Below are 15179 nucleotides of genomic sequence, written 5' to 3'. Positions count from 1 at the left end.
TCCCAAGAAACATCAGATTTATTTGAACACAACATTGAAATAACATGGATGACCCTTGTGGTCTCTTCCAACTCTACGATTCTATGTTTTGCGTGTCAGTTTTTTTTAACATACTATATAAAATAGATATTAGAAAAATCAGTGTGAGTTCACACACACACACACACATATTCCCCCTTTCACACAAACACAATAAACTTTTGAGATTGTATATGTACCTGTCCTCAAGTCATCTGTCAACTTACTGCCATGCCATGAATTTCCCAGAGTTCCCCTGGGGTCTGTAGCTTTACAAGGCCTTTAGCCTTCTGTGCCAAAGAGAGGCAGTGCCTCAAACCAAACCACAAATCCTAGGATTCTGTAGCATGATGGAGTCATGGCAGTCCAACTGCACCGGTTTTTAACAGTTTACATAGGAGCTGGATTTGCCCAGTCCCTTCCTCTGAAATACAGCCTACAGCACCCCCAGTATTCCTCGGCGGTCTCCCATGCAACTACTAACTAGGGCTGACCCTGTTTGGCTTCCAAGATCAGAAAATGGGCTTTGAATTTTGCCCAGGGAAAACCTGCGGCCTGGAGTTGCATCCGCACTGCAGAAATAATCTGGTTTGACAGCATGGAGGGCCCAAACAGACAGGCGAAAATAAAGCTGCTTTGGGTCACTTTGGAGGTATGCTGCTTAAATGCTGCATGCGTCCTAAAAGGCCAGAAGCCGTGCCAAATCCATGCTCCAGTCCTAAGGTTTGGAGTGTGGCTTTGGCACAGCTTCTGGACTCAAGATGTGTGTGTTGTTTAAACAGCATACCTCCAAAGTGACCCGAAGCAGCTTTATTTTGGCCTGTCTGTTTGGGTCCTTTAACTGCCATGGCTCCCTACTAAAACAAATGACAATACTTGCCCATAGGGGAAGCTAGGAGGATAGTATGTGCCCATGGGGACACATGGGGAACACTGGGGGACATTTTCCTTTAGGGAAACATCGGGGAAACAGAAGACTTGTTCATAGGAAGCCATAGGATGAGATATATGTGTGGCCAATGTTTCCCTATGGGCAAGTAGCCCCCAATGATTCCCTATGGGCCAGCGCTGCCATTTGTTTTAGTGCCTTCGGGCTCCAATCTTGGGAGAACTCTGTCCAGAACAAACTGCAGCTCCCAGAGTTACCTAACATGGAGCCCTGGCAGTTAAAAAAGTAGGCTCAACCCGGATTGTTTCTGCAATGCGGATGCAGCTGAAAGGGGGGCGGGGGTGTGAGGGGGAGGGAGAGAGAAGAGCCAGCCGGGCATCCTCCCTTCCGAACCCCACAAAATGTGCTCTTCCCTCCCTGAGGAGCCCCAGGGAGGGCGGCGGAGGAGGCCGTGGTTGGAGCCGGGGCCTCGGTTGGGGCGAGAGCGGGAGACGACGTGCCGCCCTCCACGCAGAGGCCTCCCAGGGCCCGCCTCCGCCTCCGCCTCCTCCTCCTCCTCCTCCTGGGGCTTGTGGGGGCTACGGTTGCCCTCCCTGCAGCGCGGCCTGGCGGGGAAGGAAGGAAGGAGGGAGGCAGCAGGCCCGGGCCTGAGGCACTGCTGAGGCGGCGGCGGCGGAGGAGGAGGAGGAGGCAGTGGCAGGGCTTGGGCCTGGCGCTGAGGGAGCCGGAGCAGGCAGCCCTTCCTTCCTTCCTTCCTTCTTCCCAGGAGGCAGGCTCTGGCCTGGGTTGGGGCGGCAGGCGCCAAGGAGGAAGGAGCTGGCCCCGGGTATGTGGGCCTCGTTGTCATCTTGGTGGCTGCTGCTGTTCCTTATTTCCCCTTCCCTTCCCTTCCCTTCCCTTCCCATCCCAGCCTCATGGACCGCCGGCAGGGATTGCCAAGCGCCCCCATTTTGATTGGGACTAAGAGCATGGCTTTGCATTTCCTGGCAGTGTTTCCGCTTTCCTTCGGCCGGCGCCCTCCATTCCCCCCCGCCCTCTCCTCCTTGGCGGGAAGGGCAGATGGTCCCTCGCCCCCAGTCTGTCTTCTTCTTCTTCTTCTTGTTGTTCCTTAGTGTGTGTGTGTATTCCTTATTTCCCCCAGTGTGTGTTGTGGTTCCTCCTTTCCCCATGTGTGTATCTGCATGTGTTGTCGTCATGCCTTCGGCGTTGTTGTCTTCCCTGTCCTTATTGCCTTCCTTTAAATCCTCGGAAGAAAGGCCCCAGGAAGGGAAAGGCTCCCTCCATGATCCATGGCCATTGTGGCCAGATGTCACAACTGCAAAGGAGGACAAGGCACCACAAAATGGAGGACACCCAGCAGGACCTGATCATGGAAAAGCTAAAAAAACCCACCCTAGAAATATACATTCATGCTTCTTAATCATGCTCAAGATAGAGAGCATTCTGGAATTCCTCCTGGACAAAAGGTTGGAACACAGGATATTACTATTATTATTATTATTATTATTATTATTGCAATATTATTATTATTATTATTATTGCACTGCTTTTCTCCCAATAATGAGACTCCAGGCGGCTAACCCTACATTTAAAACAGTGTAGGTTAAAAACAAAACAGAGGCATTAAAATGTAGATACCTAGTTTTCAAAAACCAATTAAACCGTTTTAAAGGTTTTTAAAAGTTAAAAGCATGACATTAAAAATTAAAATGTATTAAAAACTCTGTACAAACCTTAAAACTGGAATTAAAAGTAAAGCTGCTCCAATTCTAATCAGCCAGTGTACTCTTCCAGGCGTTGTGATTTTCTTCTCGGAAGGAAGGAAGGAAGGAAAACTTGACTGTTAATTTATATCTTGTCTGTTCCCTGAGAAGCTCCAGTTTCCATCCAGTAACTGTGAATACACTCGGTCCTCCCCATTTGCAGCCTGGATTATTCATGGTTTTATTAATACGATCTCTCTAGGAGTATGTAGGTCCTCCAGTGCAACTCTCTGGTCAACTTTACCCAAAAGTCACACTGAAGGGCCTAGAGATTCCTAGAGAGAACACTTCTCTAGGCATTTGTAACTCCTCCTGAGCAATTCTTTTGTCAGTTTCTGGCAGATGTTGACCACAGAGTTGTGCTGGAGGACCTAGAGATGCCTAGAGAGGTGTTCTCTCAGGTAAAAGCATAGTATGTTATTGCAGTTTTTCCATATCTGGGGTCCTGTTCCCTTAATCCCAGCGAATGTGGCGGGACGAGTGTAGTTTCAGGTCTCCTTGGCTTCAGTGCAGTGGTGCATTGGATATTATGCACCTCCAGATCGTGCCTTGTCCTCCTTCCCCTCCTTTCCTTTTGGGTCCTCTATGAGAGCTAGCATGGCTAGTGGTTTGAGTGTTGGACTATGTCTCTGGAGACTAGGGTTTGAATCCCGACTCAGGCATGGAAATCCACTGGGTGACTTGGGCAAATCACAAACTCTCAACCTGAGAGGAAGGCAAACACAAACCCCCTCTGAAGAAACTTTCAAAGAAAACCCCATAATAGAGTTGCCTTAGGGTCACCATAAGTGGAAAACGCCTTGTAGGCACTAAACAACAACAGCCACTGCAGCCCATAACACAAAACAAACTGTTTGGGGGAGATAAGCCCTACTGTTTAAAAAAACTCTGCACCTTACAAATGCATTGAGATTAGGACACCCAAATCCATGTGAGTGAAAATATTCAAACAGCTGAATCCAGTTTTAATCCCAGCTGGATTGGACCTACAGTTATGAATGGGATTTGTTATTCACTATTCACATAATTCATTGACTGCAGTTGATTGCTTCTAATTGGGATTGAATTGGATTTAGTTCAAAACACATGAATCTGTTTTCCTGTTAGATATGCTACTTGTTTATTACTGTGGTGGTGGTGTGCCTTCAAGTTGTTTCTGACTTAGTTCCTCCTAATGTCCCTTCTCTACTTTGTTATTTGGTTACAGGCAATTCCTGGTCAATTTTGGCTAGTGCTTAAATAAAAGACCCCAAAAATTAACCATCACAGTTCAGAATCTTATTGATTGACCACAGCTATAGAAGACCCATTGAATCAATTGTTAAATAGCAGGTCAACACATAGGTAAATTCACTTGATTTAGTGGGTCTATTCTAATTAGAATAAACAATAGGATTTAGACCAGGATCTTACTGTTGAGAGATTCTAACACATAAAGGTCAAGATGAGAAGCAGAATAGCAGCACTTACAGTACTGTAGATGTTTTTTATGCTGTGATGGGAAGACGTCTTGAGATTTCATTTCTTGTGCACCTAAGACTGCATCTGTATCTCCAGAGCATGTCAGGAGATACAGTAAACTCTTTCTGAGCATAGCGTGAAGTCCTTAACCAGTCCAATGAAGAAGCAGGTCACTAACCACAACAAGCTATACCCTAAATTTCAAGTGAAAATATCCATTGTGTCAGCAGAGCTGCTTTGTTATTTGCTTGTCAAGCAAATATGTTCATAGTTTTCTGTTTAATCTTTTTCTGCAGTTAGTACCATATGGTGATCCTGATGAATCTTTTCCACTCTGCTACGAGACGGTTGGTTTCCCAAGTATATTGTGGACTTAAACCTGCTTCTTCTAAGAAACAAAGGACCTGCTTTGAAATGACGCGGCCCAGTTCAAGTAAGATTAGATTCTTCACATCCTTCTGCAAGATAAGATGTCTGTAAACTGCTTTTTTTTTGGAAGTGAATGATCCTTGACGTGAACATTTGGAGCCTTCCCTTTGAATCACTTGGACCCTGAGACCACTGTTGGTTGAGACAATTGCTTCTGCAATCAGTGGGATCTGTTGAGCTATTCACAAATTTTTATTTTTATTTTTTGCTTATTAAAAAGGTTCTTTCAATGGTTTCAATTTGGTGGATAGTTTATGGGCATTCTTCAGGAGTGCTTTAGTTGGGTATTCCTGTATGGCAGGGGGTTGGACTAGGTGGCCCTTGTGGACCCTGCCAACTCTATGATTCTACAATTGATGTATGTAATTATATAACTGTGTATTTTTTATATTTTTTACTTAAGTCTTTGTAAGTGTTTTAATTGCAGTGGTTTTAAATTTTTAAAGGGCCCGAGTCTCAGGTTCAGACAAAGGTGGGGTAATGATGATAGAGTGTGCCCGTGTCATATGTGGGCACCTTTTACATGGCTTCCAGCTTACACTGGAAGCCCTGCACCATTCAATGAATGGTGCTTGCGCCCACGGCACTCGCACCGCCATGTGCACAAGCCCCATTGTCCTCAATGGGATTCGAGCCTAGGCGGAACTTGCCTTACGCAGCAGGGTCCGGAATGGATCCCCGCGTAAGGCAAGGGACCACTGTATAATCTTCTATTTTGCTTAGCATAACATTCATATATTCAAAACTTTTCAGCAGACCACACCTTGATTGTCAGCACTTTATAGCTCTGCTACCCAAAATCCCTTAACTGGAGACCAAGACCTTACAAATTTTGGCCCTATTCAAGGTTAAATGGGCATGGTTCCCATTGAATCTGATTTCAGAAATTGCTTCAGAAAGGGGGGGCATGCTTTTTGCCCATTTAACCTGCGTCTAAAAGACGCTGGGAAAATGGGGTGTTTTGGGAGCTTAATCGATTTATTTAGAAATAAATTGATTCAGCCCAAGTGGGAACCAGACGGATTCAAATCAAAATTGAATCTGGCCTGGTTCCCACTGGCAGCCCAGCTGGGGGGGCGGGGAACTGGCATGGCTTCTTTGGATGCTGACCGGGTTTCCTGGGCTTTTAAAAATTTTTACCGCAGCCAGGGAGGCCAGAAGGAGAGATGCTGGTAGCCTTGCGACCTCCTTCCCAGCAACCCCCCCCGGCTTCTCGGCGACCTCTTTCAGGCCTCCTCGGCTGTGAGAAATTTAAAAAAAGGCCCAGGGAACTCGGTCAGTGGCCAAAGAAGACGGTAAGGAGGCTGGGCCGGGGATTTGAGGGCCAGGAGAGGCCAGAGATGGGCCGGACCATCAAGCTACCCCCCCCCCCCCCCGCTACTGAACCGATTCCTGAAACTGGCACAAACATAGTGGGAACTACGTTTTTCAGAACCGGTTTCAGAAATCGGTTCATGAAGTGGATTTTCCGGTAAGTGGGAACAGACCCATGAAATGGCTAACATGTAAAAAATTTAGGATACTCTTTTTAGCAGATGAATTCAATTAATAGTCATGTTTGCTAATATTCCTAGAACTAAGTTTTAATATTTACTGAAACAATTCAGTATTTGTAGTGCCAACAGGGGACCAGAAATGTTAAGATATAAAACCCTGGCCACGTTGCTCAGAATAAAAGAAAATTATTTGTCCTGTGCCCTCCTATCCAGCCATCATTATAGCTAACAGGAAATTTCAGCTTATGTTATACGCTTCCTTATGAAAATAGTTTTCTATTTGTTTAAGTGCTGTCACTTTACATTGTGGGAAAATTGATTTTTCTTCCTTTTCTTTTTAAAGATGTTGCTGATTTTCGAGAAGTATTTGCTAAAGCAAAACATATAGCTATTATTACTGGGGCTGGTGTCAGTGCAGAGAGTGGTGTTCCAACCTTCCGAGGTGCTGGGGGCTACTGGAGGAAATGGCAGGCTCAGGTATGTACTAATCTTTATCTGCATTTCCAAAATGCTAAGTATTGTTACTTGATAGTGCTAGTAGCACTCAGGAACCTAGTAGAATCTTAAAACCTGGAAATGTAAGCTAGTTAGAGTGGTCAATGATATCCATCAGTACATAAGGAGGAAAGCTAAGGGTATAACAATCCGAAACCAAAACAGCTTGTTTTCTCCTATTTTCCACTTGATGTTTGCAGTACAATATGACCCCAGTATCTGTGGAGGATGTGTTCCCATGGTTACCACAGATAAGTGAAACTGGTTAACCACAAATACTGTATTTACAGCAGAGGTTGACCATAGAGTCACACCAGATGACCCCCAGAAGCCAGTAGATGTGGTTTCTCTAGACATACCAAAGTCCTCTAATGTAACTGTGTGGTCAGTTTCCATAGACTCATGCTGGAGGACCTCCAGATGCCTAGAGAGGCAGGTAAATGAAACTGCTTACCAGTCCTGTGGATATGGGGGTCATACTTTCCTTATACTTGTTATTTTTTATATTTAAGCAATATTGATTAAATATGGCTTGCATGTGTGTGTGTGTGCGCGCATGCGTGCATGCGCACACAAACAACATCATCTGTTTACAAAACATTAATACATGTACTTCTTCCCCCCACTCACTTGGAGTGTGTAGGGTGGCTTTATGGTTTACACTCCTTGCTCATTTCCCCCCAATGTGACATATCATTTAAACAAAAGCCGAAGAAAATAATGGATGTGAGCAACATAGCCACTAAAGGAATTTGGTATAAAGTTTTTGGTCCAGATCTCATCTTAATCACAAATTCTCCACATGGCCTTAAATTAATCAATCCAATGTCACTCAGATTCAGTCCCCCACCCCCATTTGCAATATGGATGACAGTAATATTGGTTTAGCATTTAAGTGTTGCTGCAGTGGGCAAGTCACTTATAATGTGTCCAGAGAAAAGCAGAGAAGATTTTGTGAAGCCAAATGCAGTTCACTGTTACAGAGACTCTGATCTGGCTTCTGTTTTGTATGATACTGTTACTGATTGGCTCCTAAGTTTGCCTTTTCAAGTTTTATTTTCAAGCTACTTTTTGTATTGTTCAATAAAATTTCTATTTTGTTTTATCCTCTTACTGTTGCCTATTCATTATTAAGCATACTGAATATTGCAGTGCATTGTATTAATGCCAAGCTCTTTTTCTGCTTTTATAACTGCTCATAGTGAAAATGAGGCTTCATAATCATGTTTCAATTAATTTCTGATTTCTTCCCTGGCAGGAATTGGCTACTCCAGAGGCTTTTGCAAGAAATCCTTCTAGGGTTTGGGAGTTCTATCATTACCGTAGAGAGCTTATGTTTACTAAACATCCAAACCCTGCACACATTGCTATAGCAGAGTGTGAGGCCAGGCTTAGCAAGCAAGGCAGGAGTGTTGTGGTCATCACACAGAATATTGATGAGCTCCACAGAAAAGCAGGAACAAAGCACCTCTTGGAAATTCATGGTGAGAATTCATAGCAATGTCTTACTGCTGCCTCCTATAGCTATCCTTTATATGGGTTTTTCTTTGGGTATTTCCCAGCATAAACGACGCATATACTAGTAACAGACCTGGCCATATACTATGACTGGACATTTTCCCTCTCCTTCCCTGTCTTAAATGTCCCTGAAGCAGTAGCTTAGCTAACTTTGGATTGTGCAGGGCTGTCCTCTTAGCCTGCCATTAAGTGGGGCCACTTGGAATTGCTTATGTCTTGTCTCCAGTCTCTGTTCATCCTGCTACTTTTTAGGTCCTGCAAAGCTGATCTCTCTTTCTATCCCACAACTATGGGCACCTTCCACCCATGGCTGCCTCAGTAATTTGAAGGCCTGGTGGGACGGTGAGACAGGTAGTTAGCTTGCTGGTAACAATAGTGGTGGGTGTGTGGATTTATTTGGTATTCTTGCCGTGAACACTGTGCTCCTTTGCAAAGCTGCAACAGTCTGGGTGGTCACTACCCATGACATAGGGCTGGGAAGGAAACAGCACAGGAAGAAGTAGTGAGGAAACAGTGTAGCAAAAAGTATTGAAAATATGCCATGCTCCAGTACCATGGCTCTGATTGCTGCATTTTCATAAAAAAGAAAAAACATGATGAAATCTCCATGGCTTTCCTGTGTATTGTGCAAATTGTGACTGAAAGGGAGGTTAGAAATTATATTTGAGGTGACAGAGTAAAAATTGCAAGCACAAAACAGAATTCCCAGGGGTGTGGATAGCATTTCTTACTGAAGCTCCTTACCAGCCCCCTCCACTGTTCTTGAGGGCTTGGGTATCATCCAAAGAGCTCCAGTGGGAAAGGGAAATTGGTGGTACCCCTGTTTTCAGCATGTGACCAAAGTCTTTATATCTTGATCATATATTTAACTCACTTATTTTTACAAGTTTACTATATATGAAGGCAGACTTTTTATAATTTTGGAAATGTAGGTTTACAAAGTCTGTTTGCAAGTATTTTACAGACTTATATAGCATGTATGTGCTACATCTGCAGTCATTGGGAGGCATTGACCTGCTTTGTATGTATTGGTTCAACATATCTCCTGTGGGTAGCCAATTTCACTTGCAAGTCAAGTATTTTGTTCCTTGTTAGAATTGTTAAGTTCCTGCAACATGTATCAGATCTGCACTTCTTTGTTAGTAGTTTTGCATCACCAAAAGAAGGCAAAATTTAAAGATATAATCTGGATTTGTTTTTGTTTTTAACTTCACAGGAAGCTTATTCAAAACGCGATGCACCAGTTGTGGAAATGTAACAGCAAATCACAAGAGTCCAATTTGTTCTGCTTTGGCTGGAAAGGGGTAATTGATTTGTGCTGTAGTATCTACAGATTGAGTCAGTGGGGAGTGATAGAAATGTTGCCTTCTACTAGGGACAGTTCTCCTAAGAAAAGTTGAATGAACATTAGAAATGAGATTCAGTCAGTCAGTCATTCACACACACACATACATACTAGATGTCTGTAAATACAAAGCTCTTCTGTTCAGACACAGGGAAAGGGATGGAAATATCCACCAAGAGCATTTTCCCAAACTTGTGGGGTGCGTCTTCACAGGAACTTCCATCCTTAAGCAAAGTGTGATCAAAACAGTCCTTTAGACAATTTTGGTCAGTCAGGTTGTACTGTACTCTTATCTCCTTTCCATGCTATAAGAAACTGAAGAGTAGTCTGATATAGCTATTAACATTATTGGGAGAAACAATTTCTAAGACATTTTAAAATGTTTTTATAATGAAACAGCAGAGAGACAATTTTCATTACATGGAATTTAAAAACATTTTCATTTGTCATTATTTGCCACTATGCTGTAAGAAAATTGCTCTCACTTCTCTCAAGCTAATTTTCAGGACAAAGTGGTCCCTGTAGTACTGATTACATCACTGGAATCAATATTCTTACTATTATTGATATGTGAGAAATTTCCTTGATACGAGAGAGAACGTGATACTGATTTTGACAAATATTGTGAATCACTGTTTATTTCAAAGTTTACTCTCCCTCCCCCGTCCTCAATTCTAGTGCTCCAGATCGTGATGCAGAAGATACCCGGATTCCAGTGGAAGAGCTCCCTCGGTGGGTGTTGAGTCATTAAAACAAAGATTTTGGGCTGACGACTTTATGGATTATAGAACTTTTTTGTCAAACAACAGACCAGAGCTGTGTGAGAGTTCCACCATGCTCATTAATTGTAATCCAAGCATTTTCAACATATTCATGTTTTGGTCATGCCTTCATCCAAAGGGGGATTTCAGGGGAGTGTAAGTCCCCTACATCTCTCAAAATCTGCAGTAAGGAGTCAGGACCCCTCAGCCCCCCAGAAGAGTGTTTTAGAGGACAGGGGGCTGCAAGGAGGAGGGAGAACTGCTGAAAACTGTCCTTTCCCTGTTCTGCTGAGAGATGCCTTCTGTCAGTGGAGAGATACTAGTCTGATACCATCCTATGTTGCATTCTGAAATCCTGTGTATGCTTACTACAGAGTAAGTCTTGTTAAGTGCAGTGGGATTTTAAGTAAAGATGCTTAGAATTCAGCTGCCATTCCTTTTGTTCATTGTACAGTGTTTAGGTTTTGGAAAAATACAATTTTATTAAAGCAAAACTAATCCTATTTTTTCTTTATCATAAAATACAATGCACTCAATTGTTAGAAAATATTTATTACAAGATAGAAGTACATTTTGATAGTAATTTCTTCATACTCAACATAGCCTTTTATTTAGCAAAGTAAATTTGATATTTGGTCATGATCCAACCTAGTTAAATATGTATATGCTCCATTGGTTTTAGCTGTAGAACATGTAAGCATTTGGTTTTTTCCTGTTTTAAACTCAATAATAATGTAATTTTTAAAGGCTGAATCACACTATTTATTGCATAATTGCCATTTCAAGATTGGATGACATTTTCAAGCATTTTAGAATTATTGGATGCTAAATAAATTATCAAATTGATTTTCCTTGTGGTTTTGTTTCAGATTAAAACAGTATAGTTTAAAATAAATTGTCTAAATTTGCAGTAAACTTGGTATAATTCCAGCATACTGTGGATTAAATTAACTAAACATTTGATATAGCTTTACTCCAGAAATCCTATTCTTCTTTTGCAGGTGTGAAGAATGCAGTGGCCTCTTGCGTCCTCATGTTGTGTGGTTTGGAGAAACTTTAGATTCTGACATCCTGACAGAGGTTGAAAAAGAACTTGAGATTTGTGACCTCTGTTTGGTGGTAAATTATTTTTTAAAAGAATTATTGTATTGTCTTTAAGGACACTAGCCTAGTTACAACTACATGTTTTCATGCAAGGATGTCGAATAATGCAGCTTTGGTCATTCTATATTGATATTGTGGTGGAAATTCCTTGTTGAAATAAAAAGCTATAGAAAGACGGAGTCACCTTGTGTCAGCCAGAGAGATGGTTTTTGAAATAAAGGCTTGGAGTTTAGAAAAAACTAGAGCAAAGGAATAATGAGTGCATCTTGACCTGGATGGAAGCTGGCACCAGTAAAAAGACATAACATAAACTACTGAGATAAGGATACATAAATGACATTCAGAAGCAAGGTTAGGAGGAAAGCTACTAAATTCCTACAGGAGGGGGTAAGGAGTGATGATGCAGTTTTAATGTATGCATGTATTTCTGTTCTGATTGTAAGAATTCTGTATGTTTAAATTGTAATTAGCCAATCAGGTGTATTGAAGAAGCTTCTTTGTCTTGAATAATATAAAAAGAGCCATTTTGTCTTGTTCGGGGTCTCAGCTTTTTGGAACTTGAATTCCACTGAGTTCAATGTTTTCCTTTGTCGACAATTGGAAATAAACTTATGGATTTTCAATTACTAGGTCCTCTTGTTAATTCCTTGCTCTGCCAATCCTAGATTTTTAAGTTTCCTGAGCTGAGCAGTTAATTGCTGAGATCTTATCAAATAATGGTGAAATATTTCTATAGCATGAATTCAATTAAAACAACAAAGATATTTTAGCTGCCAGGTTTGATACATGTGCTTGTTACTGAAACAAAATGTCTTTACATTGATGCTGCTGTCTTGATTTCAGATAAAACTGTCGAGGTCCTGATAAACTGTTCAAGGTTTTTAATGGTCTATGTAAACATTATTTTACATTCTCCACAATACTGTGTTCTGGATATGCAGGTTTTCAAGGTGATAATCACTTTTAGATTGTACGGTATTATTACATTGCCCCCCCTCCAATAATCTGTGATTGGAAAAAGGTTACCTTAAATTAGTTATCAGATCAGTGTTGATTTTTAAAGGTAGAAGGAAGTTATGATTTTCACCATGCAAACATAACATTTTGTTTACAGATCAGTAGTGTGCCCCATGGGGCAATGTATCTCCTTCTCCACTCTGTCCCACATAAATTCTTCCTTTTATTCTTTTTCATGTTAACCATAGCAGAATGCAATGTGTCTCTATCAATTCAAATGGTATTCACAGATATTTAAAGGTGGCTTACAAAAACCTGGTTAAAGGTTACTGTTGATGTTGGTACAGTCTTTGGTTAAGAGGCTGGGAATCCTGGTTTCTGTACCAGGTTAAAGTAGTTGGCTGCAATGTTAATGCTTGTTCAGTAGTTGTTGGGATAGTGATCTTGATGAGATATATTCTTGGTTTTTTCAGGTTGGGACTTCTTCTATAGTATATCCTGCTGCTATGTTTGCTCCTCAGGTATCTGCTAGGGGAGTACCAGTCGCAGAATTCAACATGCAAAGCACTCCAGCAACAGACCGTTTCAGGTAATAGCCTAATACCTTTTTAATTGAGGAAATTTAATTACCTACTTACTGATTTCCATTAACTTTTCTACCAAAAAAGGCCAATCAATGCTAAATTACAGAATAAGAACCAAGTCTTAATTAAAACCTAACCTAAAAGTCAATGAAAAACATAGTAATAAAAGATAGAGCCAGCACCAACAATTAAAATTGCTTTTCGCAACGTACCAGCTTACATACCAAGGGCCAACATAATAATAATAATAATAATAATATGTTTTATTTATAAACCGCTATTCCAAATAGATCATAGCGGTGTACAAGAAAATAGAAAAACAGTACAAGAAAAATCTACAATTAAGATACACTGTATCTTCAGGCTAGCCCCTGATGACGCTGGGCCAGCCTGTTCTCTCCCTCAACGGCCGAAAGATGAGAGTTATGGAGGGAGGGCACTCTGTCTTCAGGCCAGCCCCTGATGACGCTGGGCCAGCCTGTTCTCTCCCTCAACGGCCGAAAGATGAGAGTTATGGAGGGAGGGCACTCAGTCTTCAGGCTAGCCCCTGATGACACTGGGCCAGCCTGTTCTCTCCCTCAACGGCCGAAAGATGACAGTTATGGAGGGAGGGCACTCTGTCTTCAGGCCAGCCCCTGATGACCCTGGGCCAGCCTGTTCTCTCCCTCAACGGCCGAAAGATGACAGTTATGGAGGGAGGGCACTCTGTCTTCAGGCCAGCCTCTGATGACGCTGGGTAAGCCTCCATGTGATCCTCCAGATGTTGCTAATCAATAAAATGTCTTCACTTGCTGATGGAAGACAACAGAAAGCCAGCCTAGTCTATTAGAATTGGAAACAGCCATTGAAAAGGGGCATGCCTGGTGCCCATGTCAGAGGTACCAGGCATGCCACTCATAGGGGCAGAATTAAGAGAAGCCCTCCATCTCTTTGTCCTGCAGGGAGCAAGTATGATGCGTACAAGAGTAACCTGCCCATCATCTAAAACGTATGGCAGCAGCAATTTAGAGCCTAAGTATGTTTAATACTATAGAAATCAGTGGGAAAAGAAATAAAGGTCATAGTTGAACTAGTTCAAGAAATGGGAGAATAGCTATAAGAGTTAACTATCTTTTTAAAAGAGCTACAGGACTGGCCCACAGCCTGTCTCCCCTCCCCTCAATATCTTTGTTTGGGTTAGGGTTTTAAGATAGTAATCAACATGTATTTATATACTATTTGTGCATTATTTGATGAAATGCTGTTTAAATCCTAAATAATCGTATGTTTCAGGTTCCATTTCCCAGGCCCCTGTGGCACTACGCTGCCCCCTGCACTTGCTCGCCATGAAACGGAGATCATCTCATGAGCATTTATCAGAAGCACAAAGAAACAAACAGAACTGTTAAATTCAACAGTGTGAAAACACTAGAAGGACTTTGAACTGGTAGAAGACACCTTGCTTGTTATTCAGCAGTGGTATCTGAACATCTCACTGAACAAAAGAGATCATCCTTCTCCATCTGATTACCAGAATGAGCAAAGGAAAAAAAAGTATCATGGACATCATTTTTGTTGAACTAAAACAGTTTATGTAAAGAGAGGGACTACATATCCAAATAGCGTAATAACAAGATATTTGGGCTGCAGAGAATCAGATTATGTCTTTAGTCAATCTTAAACGTCAAGGGACTTTACCATAACTGTACGCTTCACAGAATGATTTTTTGAATGTAAAATTCTGGGGGAATTGCAAGAGTAAATAACTAGATGGCCAAATGGCAGCATTTAATAAAGTCTACCCACCAGTATCTTTGCAGAAAACTAATAAAACAAAGCAGCTTTTCTCAAGATGATGTACACTAAAATATTCAGGTCTAAGACTGCATTTATTTCTAATCCTTGCTGCTATGTGACTTCAAGTCATTTCTAACTTGTGGCAACTCTAAGGGGAAGCTATCACAGGGTTTTCTTGGCAAGATTTGTTCAGTGGGGCTTTGCCTTTGCCCTGAGGCTGAGATGATATGACTTTCCCAAAGTCACCCAGTGGGTTTCCATGGCTGAGCAGGGATTTGAATAAGTGATAATCCAGTGCTCAAGCCACTATATCATACTGGATCTCATTTCTGATTGTATAAGAGTAATCAAATGCCTATATGGAATAGCATCTACTTGCATAGTATAGATGCCTTGTTCCTTTTCAATTCTGGACTTGTTTGAATATAATTCTGGGCTTACTTATTATAGTCTTTTAATTTGCTGGTGTCATTTTAAAAGGACAAAAATAAATTTAAAAGGTGCTTTTGTCTTTGTTGTTCCAAAATAGCTTTCCTTATTTAAAACGTGAGACTGTATTGTTAGGTCGCTATTAAATCAGTGC

At 41.7% G+C, this 15179-nt stretch overlaps 1 protein-coding gene across 4 annotated transcripts; it reads left to right on the top strand.

The window, feature by feature from the left end:
* Positions 1 to 1620: 1620 nt before the first annotated feature.
* SIRT5 (sirtuin 5) lies at positions 1621 to 15117 on the top strand. Of its 4 annotated transcripts, none has more exons than XM_089516801.1 (10): positions 1621 to 1733; positions 2164 to 2373; positions 4428 to 4564; positions 6400 to 6533; positions 7810 to 8035; positions 9286 to 9373; positions 10093 to 10146; positions 11177 to 11294; positions 12710 to 12825; positions 14093 to 15117. In XM_089516801.1, the coding sequence occupies exons 3-10, from the start codon at positions 4438 to 4440 to the stop codon at positions 14166 to 14168; spliced, it is 939 nt and encodes a 312-aa protein (XP_089372927.1). In that variant the 5' UTR covers positions 1621 to 1733; positions 2164 to 2373; positions 4428 to 4437; the 3' UTR covers positions 14169 to 15117. The 4 variants fall into 4 exon arrangements, with proteins under 4 accessions (XP_089372927.1, XP_089372928.1, XP_089372925.1 ...); XM_089516802.1 differs by having other exon boundaries at positions 2160 to 2373; XM_089516799.1 differs by lacking the exon at positions 2164 to 2373 and having other exon boundaries at positions 14093 to 15116.
* Positions 15118 to 15179: the final 62 nt, after the last annotated feature.

This window comes from Sceloporus occidentalis, unplaced genomic scaffold (genome assembly GCF_023333645.1).
Source record: "Sceloporus occidentalis isolate IW3139 unplaced genomic scaffold, rSceOcc1.0.p SCAF_3, whole genome shotgun sequence".
NCBI lineage: Eukaryota > Metazoa > Chordata > Lepidosauria > Squamata > Phrynosomatidae > Sceloporus > Sceloporus occidentalis.
The sequence above is the reverse complement of the archived record's forward strand: the minus strand, read 5'-3'. Positions and strand labels throughout refer to the sequence as shown.